Below are 14194 nucleotides of genomic sequence, written 5' to 3' on the forward strand. Positions count from 1 at the left end.
TTGCAGCCCAGCTAGCCCAGAAGTGACAGATCTCATTTGCGACGAGGCACATCCCCTAGCATCCTTGCCAGGAAAGCGAGCCAGCTCCGGCTCTGGCAACTGGGAGTCGTGGATGAGGCCGGGATGTCAGACCCGCCTGGAGCGGGCGACAACCGCTACCATCCGGAAATGTCTGCTGAATTGCGACCACAACGTTAGTTGCATAGGTGCGTAGGACTGGAGCGCCCCTTGTACTAGCTGGTGGCGTCAAAGCATGTGGACCATCGAAACAAACAGCACAATCCCGACTGGATATCGTGTAGTGGACGGATTGATGATGACGAGACTTCAGGATTTGTCTGCTGTGCTGTTGTCTTGAGCCTGTCCCTTGATTCTTTTTATAAGACGACACCTAATGTAGATGGATTGATCTCGAGGCAGCGTGATACATTGGGCCTCCAGACAGGCGAGAAACCCAATTTGGCTGGCGAATCCGCCGCCCCAGCGCCCCGTTACAACAAATTAGCGTATCACCGGCCGGTGAGAGCTGGCCAATGTGACGTCAAGGCATCCGTTGCCTCGCAGCGTGGGATCTGCCAGGCCCGCAGCCGACTCAGATGCCGGTGGCCGATTCTGGGCAGAAGTCAAAGGGAGCATTCCACCTCTGGAAGTCCATGTGATGGGACAGTCCCAACTGGGAGACATTGCGAACAAACTTGGTCTTGTCGCTCGTGGCTGTGAAACCGATGGTGAAATGCAGTCACGAACGGGACTCTGCGTGCATACCAACCTCGCACCACGGCAGCACGCTAGCGGCAGGGTGCGTGCTGGAGCTGGGTCTTGAACAGCTGGTAGAGTCGGGTGTCGAAACCGGTAAGAAGTGTGCCTCCAACGGTCTGGCAAGCTACTAAGCACCCAATACCTAGGACAGGGACGCCACGCTGGGCGCCAGGCAGAGGCGGCAGTGAAAAGAGCAGCAGCAAGACGACGGGTCATGCTGGGTACCTAAGCGACCGCGTCTGGCGATTGTCGGATACAAGACCAGGCAGGGGATAGAACATGAGGCTCGACTGGCGAAATAGCAGCGTGCCGTCGCATCGTGGATACTTTCTATCCTGGGATATTAGCCTGGGGTTTACAATGATGAGCAGTAGCGTAACAGTAGCGGCTCGATGTGGCACGCATCCAACAAGGCTACGGCCCGTCCCACACGAAAGCAGATCCCAGCAAAGTGGCTATCTCAAGCTGCTTGATGTGTAGCGGGCTGGCATCCGGCTCAATTGGCGGGTTGCTGTGCTCTGAAGGTACGATCAACGCGGTGGCGATAGACTACCAGTATCGTGGGTCTGTGAGGCAGCTTGATTAACAGTACAAGTGCCAAGGTACTTAGGCAGGCCGTCGGCGGCTGTCCGTCTGGCAGCGGTAGCCCCGTTACCGAGACACGAAGGGGTATTCGCTACATAGATCGCGAGCATGCTCTGGAGGGAAGGCGAGGGTCTCGCAGACTGGGTCGTGTCTTGGCCGGAAGGGCGAGGATCCGTTGAAGCTAGAGTTTTGGAGCTGGTGAGGGGGAAGCTTGAGCTCAGGGCGACACCAAATAATGAGTTGCGATGGCGAGGAGCTTCGCACCCGTTTGGTCTGCTCTCGTAGGCGGAGGTACGGAGTAGACGGCGGGAATCTGATGCAAGCAAAAGCCTGCAGTCACCTGCTCAACAAGATAGGGAGTGGATTAAAGAAGGGGCGTTGGCCGATGGCAGGCGCGCCGGGTTTGGGGGCCCACTGCTTGCTGGGTACACTGCTCTTTAATTTCCAGGCGCCATGGAGCTCTGGCTCTGGAAGTCTGGCATCTACTTCAAAGTCTACATGTAGGTTGGCAGATTGGCAGACATCAGGCAAGCAGTTGGCAGGCTGGGGGCTCGGTGACAATGACAGTGGGTGTCAAGGGGGGAACCCCCACGCTCCTTCCCTGGCTGGACCGCCCCGCTGCCTTACGTATACCAGTGGGTGTGTGTGCCTACCTACAGTGGGTTGAAGGTAATTCCGAGCGGACTGCCACCAAATCGCCATACATTAGCGCTCGGAATTACCTGGAGGCACTGTAAGTGCTAGCCATATCTACCTACCTAGGTACCTAGGCGGCAAGAGCCAGTGCCAGCCCGCTGCCAAGGCTGGCTGGTTGATCAGCGGCTAGCTCCCCTGCTCAACGGTTTCGCCGTCCCAGCCCTCCCTCCACGCCTCTTCACCATCCAGCGTGCCAGCCTCACTCGTCAAGCGACGGCATCGTCAACACCCCCGGCTGCATCGTGGCATGTGTGCACTCCGTACAGCAGGCCCCTGCTCCGGTGAGTCTATTGGTTCAGATCCACATTCGCGGCAAGTGGTAATTCACATACAGATGCTCCCGACGGATACTCTGTACTCGTTGACCAGGCCTGTGTGCTTGTTGCTTGCTCCGCTCGGTCAGCCAGTCATTTCTGCCACTGCTGTCCGTTGAACCGGCGTTTCCCATTGGCCTGCACGCGATGCTGTTCATTGCCTGCGTGACTGTGCAACAAGGAAGGACCATCTCGGGCATCCCAATTGTTCTTTCTCTGATGCTGGGTTCGTTCATTTGCAAGCCAAGCTATTTCTGGAGGAGAAGTCGACCAAGCTCTACTAGCTCTCAGTCTACGGATACACGAACGCCTAACCCAGCCGCCATCTCCGACGAGCACCACTACAGCTCACTACAATGTCTCTGAAAGGGAGAGAAAAGGCAATGGCCCAAACGCTACTTATTACCGGCCTGCATTCCCCAAAGGGCGCTTCGCCTCGGACACATGGCCACGAGCCTGGCAACTGGGTGCGTGGTCAAATGCTGCGCGTCTTTTCTTTTCTTTTCTTTTCTTTCCTTTCTTCTCTTCCTTTGCTGTACGGATATCCCGCTAATTGTTGCTGCAGCAAAATGTCATCAAAACCGCCGACGTGATCGACCTGTGCTAGCCACCAGCCCCGTTTAAGCAACAACTAGTTTTCTAGGTTCCCTGTCCTTGCATGCACGGCATGTCTTGCAGTCGGGGCGTCGATATAGCCTCGGCAGCCCCCTGTCAGCTCCTGCACTTGGTCGTTTCTGATTCAAGGTCGCCAGAATTTCCAAACCCCCGTCAAAATGCCGATATTTGAGCAAACACGCGTTGACTCTGAATACGAATGTCTTGCGTGTCTTATATCTGTAATTTCTGACCTCACCCGCGGCGTAGTCGGCTTAGGAGCCCATCACACACCGGCACATGCCTGTCATCACCCCGGCCATCCTATGTAAGTTTAGCTTATTGAACTTTCTTTTGTCTGCAAGCCAGCTCGTGGGAGTCAGACATGGCTTGCGTGATAAGGGCTCGCGTCTCCACTTGCATTTACAGCAGCACGCCGTCCATTATAATGTCTGAGGTGCGTTGAGGTGCTTTTGCCACAGTTGTGTCACAGTTGTGCCGGTGGTCTCTACGCAGAGAGACAAGAATCAATTCTGGCTTGCCATCTCGACGCGCCCAATAGGGGGCACGTGGTCCTGGGGTAATCTACACCGCCGCCAGGAAGAGAAACCCGATTCAATATCAGCCTGCACTACATCTGCAAAGGCCTATGATCTTGCCTCATTGCTTGTCAATTACCCGAAACATTGGACTGACGCACCGAAATGACAAAGACCAGGGGGGCACGTTTTTGTCGCCCGTCCACAGCTTCTTTACCAACCAGTTCAGACCCAAGACACTGTAGCAGAGCTCTCCTCAGTAAACGAGCCCTAATAAGAGATCCCAAGAGATAACATGAGACAAAGGGCGGGTGGTCCATGCCGTAGTCTCGGAGCCAACGGGGACGTCAAGTGTAGTGCGCCTTTCGTACCTTCGGCAGCGGGAAGATCCGTGCCAGTTAACCTTGCAGCGCCACAAGTCCAACAACTCACCAGCGTAAAAAGCGGCATAGACTGGATCGGCGACTGAGGAGTGATGCGCATGATCAGAGGCGGCCGGCGCCGTCGTGAGAGTATGGCTGGCAACGGTGGCTGGCACAATACTGTGTCGTTTCATACAGCATATCTGCCCATGGTGGCAAAGGAAACACGCGTTTGCTAGGCTGTTGGGCTTTTCTTCCTTTTTTTGCCATCACTACGAGAGGGAGGTGTAAGTCTAAAAATCGAGTGCATTCCACGACAATGGTAGCCGGGCTTCTCCCTTGTGAACCAAATCGTGTTCAGAAAGGGACAGAGGAAGCGCAAGAGACGACCCTCGTCGACGCTGCAGGCAAAAAAATGTAAGAGCTTGCAACGCTACAGTTACGCGGATAAAATATGTAGAAACAAGGAGGAAAAAGGTGATTGTAAAAGTTTCATTGTTAGGTTTCCAAATTTCAAATCAATGCCAGGGACTGGGCTTGCTCCTCTGTGTGTAGCCTAGCCAAGAATCCCAACAACGCAGACCAATGCTAAATGGAGGGTACATTCGATGAGAGGAATAATAGATAACCAGCAAGAGATGTTCGTGTTGATGTGTGTACAAGTATAAGAAAATATTAAGTGATTTTGATGGCCGTAGTTGATGCGAATAAAAATAAAAGGATTAGAATAAAACCTTGAAGTCGAGGTGCCCGTCGCACGTCGGAAATCATGATGAAAACGCTGCAGATTGTAAGAAGAAAATGACAGAAACGACAACATGAGCGCAGCGATTCTTTGCGTGAATGCAGCCGACAGTTCAGCGACTGGCGAAGATTGAAAATTCGAGAAATGGGTATAAGAGGTCAGGATAAGAGTCGCAGCCGTCCGATCATACACAAGTATGCAACTCGAGGCAGGCAGGCAAAGATATCTTTGCAGCCGTACATGGTCACTTCCATGGCTAGGCTCTACCAAGCCATGACAGTCAGACCAAGCAGCGTCGCAAACAGCACCGTGACGAGCGTCGTCGCCGCATCTGGCGCCGCGACCAGCCGGCCGGCACCCGACGTGGCCGTGTCGTTGACGAAGCCCGGGCCGCAGATGGTGTTGACCTGGCGAGCGGCGTCCCTGTACGTCGACGAGATCTTTTGCGAGCGGTCCGAGGTGGCGGTGTGGAAAATGGCCATGGTTTGAGTCGTGCAGTAGCCGCACGAGGGCGTCGAGCCGCCGGGGAGCGGCAGGCCGAGGGGCATGGAGTAGAAGAAGATGTCGGATGGGTTGGTGACGTTGGTGACGGCGCTGGCGAAGCAGTAGTTTTGCGTCGACGGGTTCTGCAGGCACGTGGCCGCGTACAAAACCTTGTAGGCGCGAAGCCCGTTGAAAGCCTCGGTGACCGAAACCTGGTTGGCGTCGTACTCCTTCTTGCAGTTGGAGCTGTCGATGAGATTCTTGGCGGCCTGGGTGAGGAACTGTTCGCACTTGTCGACGTTGGGAGCGCAGGTCGCGTCGAGTACGCGGACGATGCTGACAAGTTGCTTCTCGGCCTGGAAGAAAGAGGTCGACGTCTGTAAAGGTTAGCGAGGTGTGGACTAGAAGAAGATGTCGGACAAGAGACATGTGAAACATACTCGTAGCATCATGGATAGTGGGTAGCATTCCTTGAATGTCGGATCACTCAACAACTTCTTCATGAACGCTGGGCAGGCATCGCTTGTACTACTTGTGCTCTTGAAGATCGAAGTTGGAGCGTCGTCGAATGGCGAAGGTAGAGGAGATGAGGAGGAATCTGCGGAAGAGGAGGAGGAGGAGGAGGATGACGACGACGCCGAGGAGGACGAGGAAGAATCCCCCGAGGACGAATCGCTAGAAGACGCGCTGGCAGCGGCAGAGCTGGAGCTGTCACGGGCGACGACGGTGCCTCTAACCTCGAATACTGCATTGGGATTTCGCTTGACCAGATCCAATTGCCTTGTAAAATGTGTAACGGTCATTGGCGCATGCAGATCATCGGGCACCAATTGCACATCTTGCTCCACTTCAGCCGTCCAGGAAGGTATCGTCGGCGACGACGCTGGCGCAGCCGCCGCCACGACGGCGGGCTGCTGCCACAGTTCTGGTTGTTGTAGCTGCTGCTGGGCGACGGCGACGGCGACGAGCACGGTCATGATGCCGGCGCGGAGCGACATGGCGGCTGATTGGCGGTTGTGCGACGCGGAAGACGGTGAGGAGGATATCGAGGGGGTAGATCCGGATCGGCGGCGATTGCGGCAGCAGCGCGCTGTGCGCGTCGAGGACTGGCAGCTGGGCGTCGTTGTGCCACTGGCCGTTGAGGAATGTGAGACACGGTTCACCATGACTCTCGGAGGCGACGCCGTTGCAGTTTGGTGTGTCAACTTTGTTTTTGATTTTTCTTCTTCTGGTGGTGAAAGTGCAGCAACGGCGCGGGGTTGGACGGCTGACGACAGCTGCGACTCGACCTGAACGCGACGGTCAATCGATATGGGTTCCGTTTAGTCAGGGGCCTCTCGTCAATTGAGCCCCGGAGCTGGCCTCGTTGAGCCAGGAAAAGACGCGAGTGGTTGGCGGAGCGGCAGTTGCAGGAGTACGCCCCGAGCGGCAGAATAGAGTGGTCAACAATTGCGTTTTCCCTGCGTCGCTGTCTGCTGCAGAATTTGCCAGTGATTTTTGTTCTCGGCGAAATCAGTTGGTGGCCGTGTGCAAAGGAGCTTGCGACGACAAAACAGCTCGGACGCTGGGGGCGGCGCGGCGTGGGCTCTAGGTGGGCGTAGGTTAGGGGTCGAAGAGGCAGCTCCAGCTGTCAGTGCATGTCCCGACCAAGGCGTTGGTGAGCTGGGCGTGGAATGAACGAAGCGGTTTGAAAGCCAATGCAAAAGCAATAACAAAAAGAACGACGGCAGTTGGAAGCTTTGTTTGGCGCTGCTATGAACGAGTGTAGTGGTGATGGTGTTGCTAGTCGAGCGCAACGGCCAGAAGCGGGAAGGGGAAAAAAAGTTGGTAACGGCAAGGTGCTTTCCCGATGGAGCTTCAGCGCAATCTATTTTCTTTCCTTTCGACAACGTTACTGGTCGCTAGCAGGGCCTTGTTGACTATGACAGGGATGCTGGGGTCAGCGGTGGCTTGCCGGTAATTAGGTTAGAGAGAAGGCTAGGCTGGCTGGGATGTGTGGCGTGGGCAGGGGTTTGTTATTACACAGAACGTGTTCTTTCAATGACCAATTCGACGTTGTCGTCGTGTTGCAGACGGGAAGAAGAGATGAAACGGGGGGGGAGATGGTGTTGCAGAATGCAAAGACGAGAGAGTGTCCGTGAGTGAGAGGGGGGGGAGGACTGTTCGTGCCGTTGCACTTTGCAGTTGCACTAGACTGGACTGTCCTGGTTCCGGCAAGGTAAGGATACTGAATCTTTACCAGTACATAGTTAGTCTGGCAGTGCAGCTACATGGAAGCTTCATCAGCCGGCGGTTTTTGCTTTTAGCGGCCGTCTAGCGCAATGTCGACTGTTATTAGTGCTGGCCCAGCGCCGGACAGCCCATCTACAAGGGGCAGGTCGAGCGATGGCTTTCCATTCGTCTCTCTGTAAATTATCCGTATACTGGCAAATGATTCTGTCCTTGTCGTCTTGCCACTTGTCAAACCCCCCATCTTGGCAAGCCATCTCCGCAGGCCGTCATCAGTTGAGGCGGGCCAAGTATATATCAGTCAGGTATTGCTTATTCTGCTCCAGAGTCCACCTGACGAGGCCGGCGAGGCTCCAGCTTCAGGGCCGGCACACCAACTACTGGTCACACTGGTACAGAAAAACATGCCTGTCGATAGCGTAATGGCCATCCCTGGCCATGTCTCTCCCTGTGCCGTTTATAAACTGGGCTTCTTTCTCTCCTGGCTGTGAGTGGCTCGACGCGGAATCCTGGGCAAGGATGCCAGGATGCCGTTCGGCTGCAACTCCGTGAATAAATAAACTTTGACAACAGAAAGAAAGACGGCGCGATACAGGAAAGACCAAGCTGAAAAGCTCCGTCGTATTTTTTCGTCCCCCAGCCCAGCCGGTCCCATAGAAGCGGCGCACATGTGCAGGCCGCAATCTCGGAACGCCGGTTCCTGGGCCAAGACGAAAATAGAGACTTGGGGAGAAAAACGTGGGAAGAGGACAGGGAAGAGGATGACGGCGTTTATTAGCTTGCAATTATAATCAAGACGTGACTGCAAGAGGACAAGATTTGACACCATCATGTTCTTCTTTCGCTCCTTCTTTTTTTTTTTTTTTTTTTTTTAATCCCTTCCTCTCCTCCTGGCTCTTTACCAACTGCCATCGCCAGAGAGACTTGCCATCAGCCTCGCCGCTGTAAAATGGGCGATGGCGCAGAAGAGCAAGGGCCAGCATGCAATCCCAGTCCAGCCCAGCCCAGCCCAGCCCATCACCCGCTCCCCAAACTATTGACTTTGTCGTGTGCGGCCACAGGTCCCAAGGTCTAGACCAGGCGCTAGAACCCGCGCGGTGTGGTGTGGATTGCGTCTCTTTCCCCCCTGGCCTGGGCCGCGACCAGTCAGCTACTCAGTACCTACTAGTAATGAACGCTGAGTCCGAAATTATCTACATGCCCAGCCTTCTTGATGAGCAGCATCAAACAAATCACGTCCCGTCTCATTACCTTTTTTCTTTCTTTTTTTTTCTTTTTTTTCGTACTTTAAACAAGTACAAAAACTTTATACTCGACCGAGTCTGCCGTGTCATGGCCAGGTTCTGGAGCGCGTTCCCGAACCATCTTCACGCCCATCTTTCAACGTCAAAGCTCAAAACTGGGTCACTTACCACAGCCGGCATGGCAGATGCACAGAGCGCCCGCCGCCTTTCACCAACAAGTACGGATACTCAGTACGTACTGGTACCCAATGGTAAAAATCACGCCAGTATGTCATTTTGTTACTTTGGACCCCCCTTCGCCTACAGAGAGTGGTGCGATCGATGAGGCGTTTCTTTTTCTTTTTCATTTCCACTCTGGCCCTGGCAATAATCACCTGTTTGCCTGCCGTTTCCCTGTACCATCGCAACCCAACATTTGTCTTCTTCACCTTTTTTTTTTCGCAGACCAAAATATTCCGTTTGTTATGCCAAACACTATATTCTTTTTACTTATCCGTGCTTCCTCATACTGACCGCCATCGACGTCCTTTGCTCAGCCTCGCCCCCCACTCCTCATGCTCTCGTACCTGCATCCGCAGCCCACATTCCCCCCTCCCAAATATGGACAATATATTCCCGCGTAATAATCTACTAATATGACGAGTATTTTTTGTAACTTTCTAGTCATTCCCTACCAGTACGGAGTAGAATGGCAGATTTCCCTCTCGTTCATGCGATAGGCTGCATGTGCTGCGACACACTCTACTGTCGCGCTCTCTCACGACGCTCGCGTCTAATGTATTTTTGCAAGCTTTCGTAGCATGCCCTGTTTTCTTTTTCTCCAAACTATTTCTTCCTTATTCCGTGCTCGTTTTTCCCCAGATTCTGCCGCCATTGTCGCATCCCGCAGCCCATCGCACGCCAAGCCCGTCACAGCATCGCGTGCCCCAGTCTCAGGTGAACAACACTGGCACTCAGGACGAGTGTCAAGGTATTTGAAATTGATTATGAAAACGGCCCCGAAAAAAAGAAAACCAGTACACAGCCTTCTTTCTGTCCATTCAAATTTTAACAGCAATGCTCCCTCTACCACGCGTCACCCATTGTTGTACTACACGGCTGGGCTTGTTCCCGATGGCCGCACGGCCGAAGAGACGTGTTTCACCCCAACTTACCCTTCCTCACTCTGTACCGCTTCACGCCCAACACAAAGGACCACTCGTGTTTCATCAGCTACCCATGCCAATTTCTTTTGCCCAAAAACGGCTGTCCGGCTCGGTTTACACTTTCAAGGTGCATGCACTTCGCCATGTCCTTGTGCAGTGACGACGTACACATGCCAAAACAACAGGCTTCACCCAGTAAACCGTTCATGTCCAGGAACAAAGTTCATAAATGGAGGTATTTGGAGATACTAAAATTGACAACTAGGCATAGTATGCAAAATGACAAGAACAATCAGAATTCACAAACATTCTATGTACACTTCCTTTTTAATTCCTCGACCCGGAATAACCCTGCCTTGTCCATGTTCTACTACATGTGACCCCAAATGACACAACGCCGGGAAATATGCAAGAGAATCATCCTTCTCCTATAAACTCAAATGAAAGATCAAGCAGCAGTGCCTTAGCCGTGCTTGGCAAGACTCTGAAGGTTGACAAGCTCTGCGTAGCGGCCATTCTTGCGCATCAGTTCCGAGTGCGTGCCCTGCTCGACAATGCGACCCTGATCAAAGACGTAGATAATGTCGGCCTTCTGAATCGTGCTCAGACGGTGTGCAACAGCAATGGTCGTACGGCCCTTAGCCGCCTTGTCCAGCGCCGCCTGCACCACCTTTTCAGATTCCGAGTCAAGAGCCGATGTGGCCTCGTCGAGGAGTAGAATCTTGGGATCACGAATCAGAGCACGGGCAATAGCGATGCGCTGCTTCTGGCCACCAGACAGCAGCGCACCCTTGCTACCCACTGTTGTGTTGAAGCCCTCAGGCAGAGAGACGATAAAGTCGTAAATGTTGGCTTCACGGCACGCGTACTCCAGCTCAGAGTCGGACACATCCTCGCGGGTGGTGCCGAGAAGAATATTCTCTTTGATCGAACCCTGGTACAAAGTAGGCTCCTGGCTAACCAGAGCAATAAACGATCTGTAGTCGTTGATGTTCAGATTGCTGATTTCTTTGCCGTCGACATAGACACCACCGGAAAGCGGGTCATAGAATCGCTCCAGCAGCGAAATGGTAGTGCTCTTGCCACAGCCAGACGCACCCACGAGAGCGATGTATTGACCGGGGCGGACAGTCAGGTTGAGGCCACGCAGAACGGGCTGCTCAGGGCGAGTGGGGTAGCGGAAGTGCACATCGCGGAACTCAAGAGTACCCTCGACGTGTGTGACGGGCTCGCCTTCCTCAGACCAGGTATCAATGGCAGGCTTGCGGTCAAACAAGATCTTGAGCTCCTGGGCAGCGCCGTGCGCCTTGCCCATATCTGGGGCGAACGAAAAGACGGTACCAGCAGACTGGGCGCCAAAGATGATGGACATGAAGCACAGGAAGAATTGGAACATGCTGTATTCGCGCTTGCCGATAAGGGTACCTCCATACCAGAAACCAAGCGCAAGGCAAAGGAACACAAGCGACTGAGATGCAGCGTAAAGAGCACTAGACTTGGCGACAGAAATCAGACTGCGGCGCTGCTGCGCGGCAAGAGACGCTTGGTAAATCTCCAAAACGTCCTTCTCACGAGTGAGAGACGCGACAGTGCGAATAGCAGAGATGGCTTCCGAGGCGTACGAAGCGGATGAAGCATAGGCAGCCTTGGATCGCCGCTGGAAGTGAGCAAGAAGCCAAAACCGGAAGAAGCCACATCCAAGAAGAACGGGAATTGTCGAGATGCACACGAGCGAGAGCTTCCATCCAATGGCGAGAGAAACGGTGCAGGCAGCAATCAAGGTGGTAGCGGTGAGCAGAATCGTGCCCAGCGTCACGCCGCTGATGCCAGCAACGTGAGTGGTCTCGGTAGAGAGGAACGATGTCAGCGCACCGGCAGTATTCTCCTCCATGTCAAAGAAGGCGACGTCCTGGCGCAGTATGGCTCGGAAAGCGCGATCACGAACACGGTGAACGAGGCGCTCGGAGCAGAGAGCAAAAGCAACGCCTTGAATGCCAAAGGAGATGAACTGGGTAAAGGCCAGCATCAGGAACATGGAGCTCCAAAAGTCCGAGTCGTGCTTGATCTGGCCACGGTTCAAAGGGGTAACAGGCGCAGAGAGCGTGGTGATTTGCTTGGCGAAGAAAACGGCCGAGGTTGGGTTACCACCACCACAGATGACGCTGAAAACACAGCCGAGAAGCATCAGCTTCCATTCAGGTCGATTGAATGAGGCAATGAGCTTGATCAGGGTTCCAAGGCTATCCTTTTGCTGGCGGTCGCTGACCGCCTTGGTCTGCAAAACCATGCTGGAGACAGACCCCCGGGTTGAGTTCCGTTTCAGTCTGTCAGCAATGTTGTCATCTGGGTCGGCTTCGTAGACAGAGCCACGGTTGGTCGACTTCTTCTGAAGCAGCGCCAATTCTTCCGCTTCAAGCTCAGCCTGCTCTTCGGCAGTAAGCTCTTCGGCGGCAGCAATGTTCTGAGCGGAGACGAGGTTGAAGTAGGCACCCTGCTTCTCGATAAGATCATCGTGGTTGCCTTGCTCAATAATTTTACCTTCAGACATGACGACAATGTTGTGGGCATCCTTGATGGTGGAGAGACGATGGGCGATGGTAATGGTGGTTCGGCCGGCAGCGGCTTTCTCGAGGGCAGCCTGGACAACACCTTCCGACTTGGTATCGAGCGCAGAGGTGGCTTCGTCGAGCAGAAGGATCTTGGGATCAGATACGACGGCGCGAGCAATGGCAATACGCTGCTTCTGACCGCCGGAGAGGAGGAAGCCGCGCTCTCCGACATTGGTTTCGTAGCCCTCAGGAAGGCCGGAGATGAAGTCGTGGGCGTTGGCCATCTTGGCAGCCTCAATGATGAGCTCGCGTTGTCTTTCTTCCGTCTCATGCTCGGCAGCTGTTCCAATCAGGCCGTGGCCAATGTTCTTGAAAATGGTCGTTCCGAAAAGGGTAGGCTCCTGGCTGACGAGAGCCATTTGCTGGCGGAGCCACTTGAGGTTGAGAGTGGACATGTCGATGCCATCCAGGTAGATTGTCCCCTGAACCGGGGAGTAGAAACGTTCAACGAGACCAACGATGGTGCTCTTTCCAGAGCCAGATGCGCCGACAAGAGCCGTGGTCTTGCCAGCAGGGATGCTCAGGCTAACATTAGACATGACGCGAACCTCGGGACGGGACGGGTAGATGTGAGAAATGTTCTCGAGACGAATGTTGCCCATAATGTTGTCAATCTTGGCGCCGTCCTCGCTGGAGGGGTCAAGGGGAGAGGGACGGTCAATGGTGTTGAAGATCTTGGCGGCAGCGGCTACGGCGGTGGTGAAGGCCTGGAGGTTGGGGGCGACGTTGCCGAGCTGGAAGGCACCAATCATGACGGACATCATGATTGTGAGAATCTTGTTGAGTGGGATGACACCCTCAACAATGAACTTGCTGCCCTGCCAGAAGGCCAAACCATAGTTCAGGAAGAGTATGAGCATCATACCACCGACCATGATGGCCATAGCGCTCTTGACGCGGAAACCAAAGTACTCGGCCTTGGCCAGGTACTTGTCGTACTTTTTCGCGAGGCGCTCCTGGGTGCCAAAAGCAATGGCATTGCGGATGGAGCTGAATACTTCTTCGGCAATGGAGCCACCCTCGGCGTAGGACTCGAGGGAGGCCTTGTTGTGCTTAAGCATGACGCTGGAGCCGATACCGATGTTGAGGACCAGCGCAAAGACGGTGGCGGAAAGGATGAGGGTGAGCTTCCAGTAATTGATGAAAGCAATGATAAAGGCGGTAACAAAGGTAGCGAGGGCGGCAATGGTGAGGGAGACCTTTTCAGAAAGACCGTCCTGGATGAGATTGGTGTCTGCGGTAATGCGGGTGGTGACCTCGCCGGCTCCAAGCTTATCAAAGTAGCCAATGTTTTGTCGCATACAGGCTTCGAGGTAGTGCTCGCGAATCTTGGCAGAGATGTGCTCACCGGTGTAGATGAAGCCGACGGTGCAAATGTAGGTGACGATGAATTCACCAACACCGAGGTAGACAAAGTAGAGGACAAATTTGGTCAGCTGGCCAACGAAATCGTCGTACGTCATTCCGCCGCCAAAGAAGAAGTCGCGGAAGACACGTTGAAGGTTTCCAAAGATGACAGTCATGAGGGGCAGAGCAGCACCAGAGGCAATGGCGCAAATGGCAGAAACGACAATGATTATAATGTCGTTGCGCGAGGCGTAGCGGTAGAGGACGCCAGCGCCCTTTGTGAGGGTAGGCACGTCAACCTGCTTCCTTAGGATGTCGGCCTCGTGTTCGGGGAGGTGAGCATAGACATCATCTGCGCTGGCCGTCTTGGGAGGCGTCGCGAGTTTGGTGTCTGCCTTTTCGAGGGGGCGGGTTTCGGGGTCGGAGGAGTCGCCATGGCTAGAGGCGGGTTGCGAGGCAGGCTGAGAACCAGACTGGACAGTTTGCTGAAGCTTTCCGGACTTTTCAGAAAGTTCGTACGCCATGACGGGCGATTAGAGGCAG

General features: G+C 54.2%; 3 protein-coding genes across 3 annotated transcripts; 1 reads left to right on the forward strand and 2 right to left on the reverse strand.

The window, feature by feature from the left end:
• Positions 1-725: 725 nt before the first annotated feature.
• On the forward strand, positions 726-988 carry LMH87_003892 (uncharacterized protein; the record flags this gene model as incomplete). The annotated part of the gene is made up of 2 exons (XM_056195031.1): positions 726-852; positions 906-988. 2 exons carry the CDS (start codon positions 726-728, stop codon positions 986-988), a joined length of 210 nt encoding a protein of 69 aa, XP_056048700.1.
• Positions 989-4857: 3869 nt separating this feature from the next.
• Positions 4858-6075, reverse strand: LMH87_003893 (uncharacterized protein; the record flags this gene model as incomplete). Its single annotated transcript, XM_056195032.1, has 2 exons — positions 4858-5454; positions 5518-6075. 2 exons carry the CDS (start codon positions 6073-6075, stop codon positions 4858-4860), a joined length of 1155 nt encoding a protein of 384 aa, XP_056048701.1.
• Positions 6076-10158: 4083 nt separating this feature from the next.
• Positions 10159-14175, reverse strand: LMH87_003894 (uncharacterized protein; the record flags this gene model as incomplete). Its single annotated transcript, XM_056195033.1, has 1 exon — positions 10159-14175. One exon carries the CDS (start codon positions 14173-14175, stop codon positions 10159-10161), a length of 4017 nt encoding a protein of 1338 aa, XP_056048702.1.
• Between the last annotated feature and the right edge of the window lie 19 nt (positions 14176-14194).

This window comes from Akanthomyces muscarius, chromosome 2, assembly GCF_028009165.1.
Source record: "Akanthomyces muscarius strain Ve6 chromosome 2, whole genome shotgun sequence".
Lineage (NCBI taxonomy): Eukaryota > Fungi > Ascomycota > Sordariomycetes > Hypocreales > Cordycipitaceae > Akanthomyces > Akanthomyces muscarius.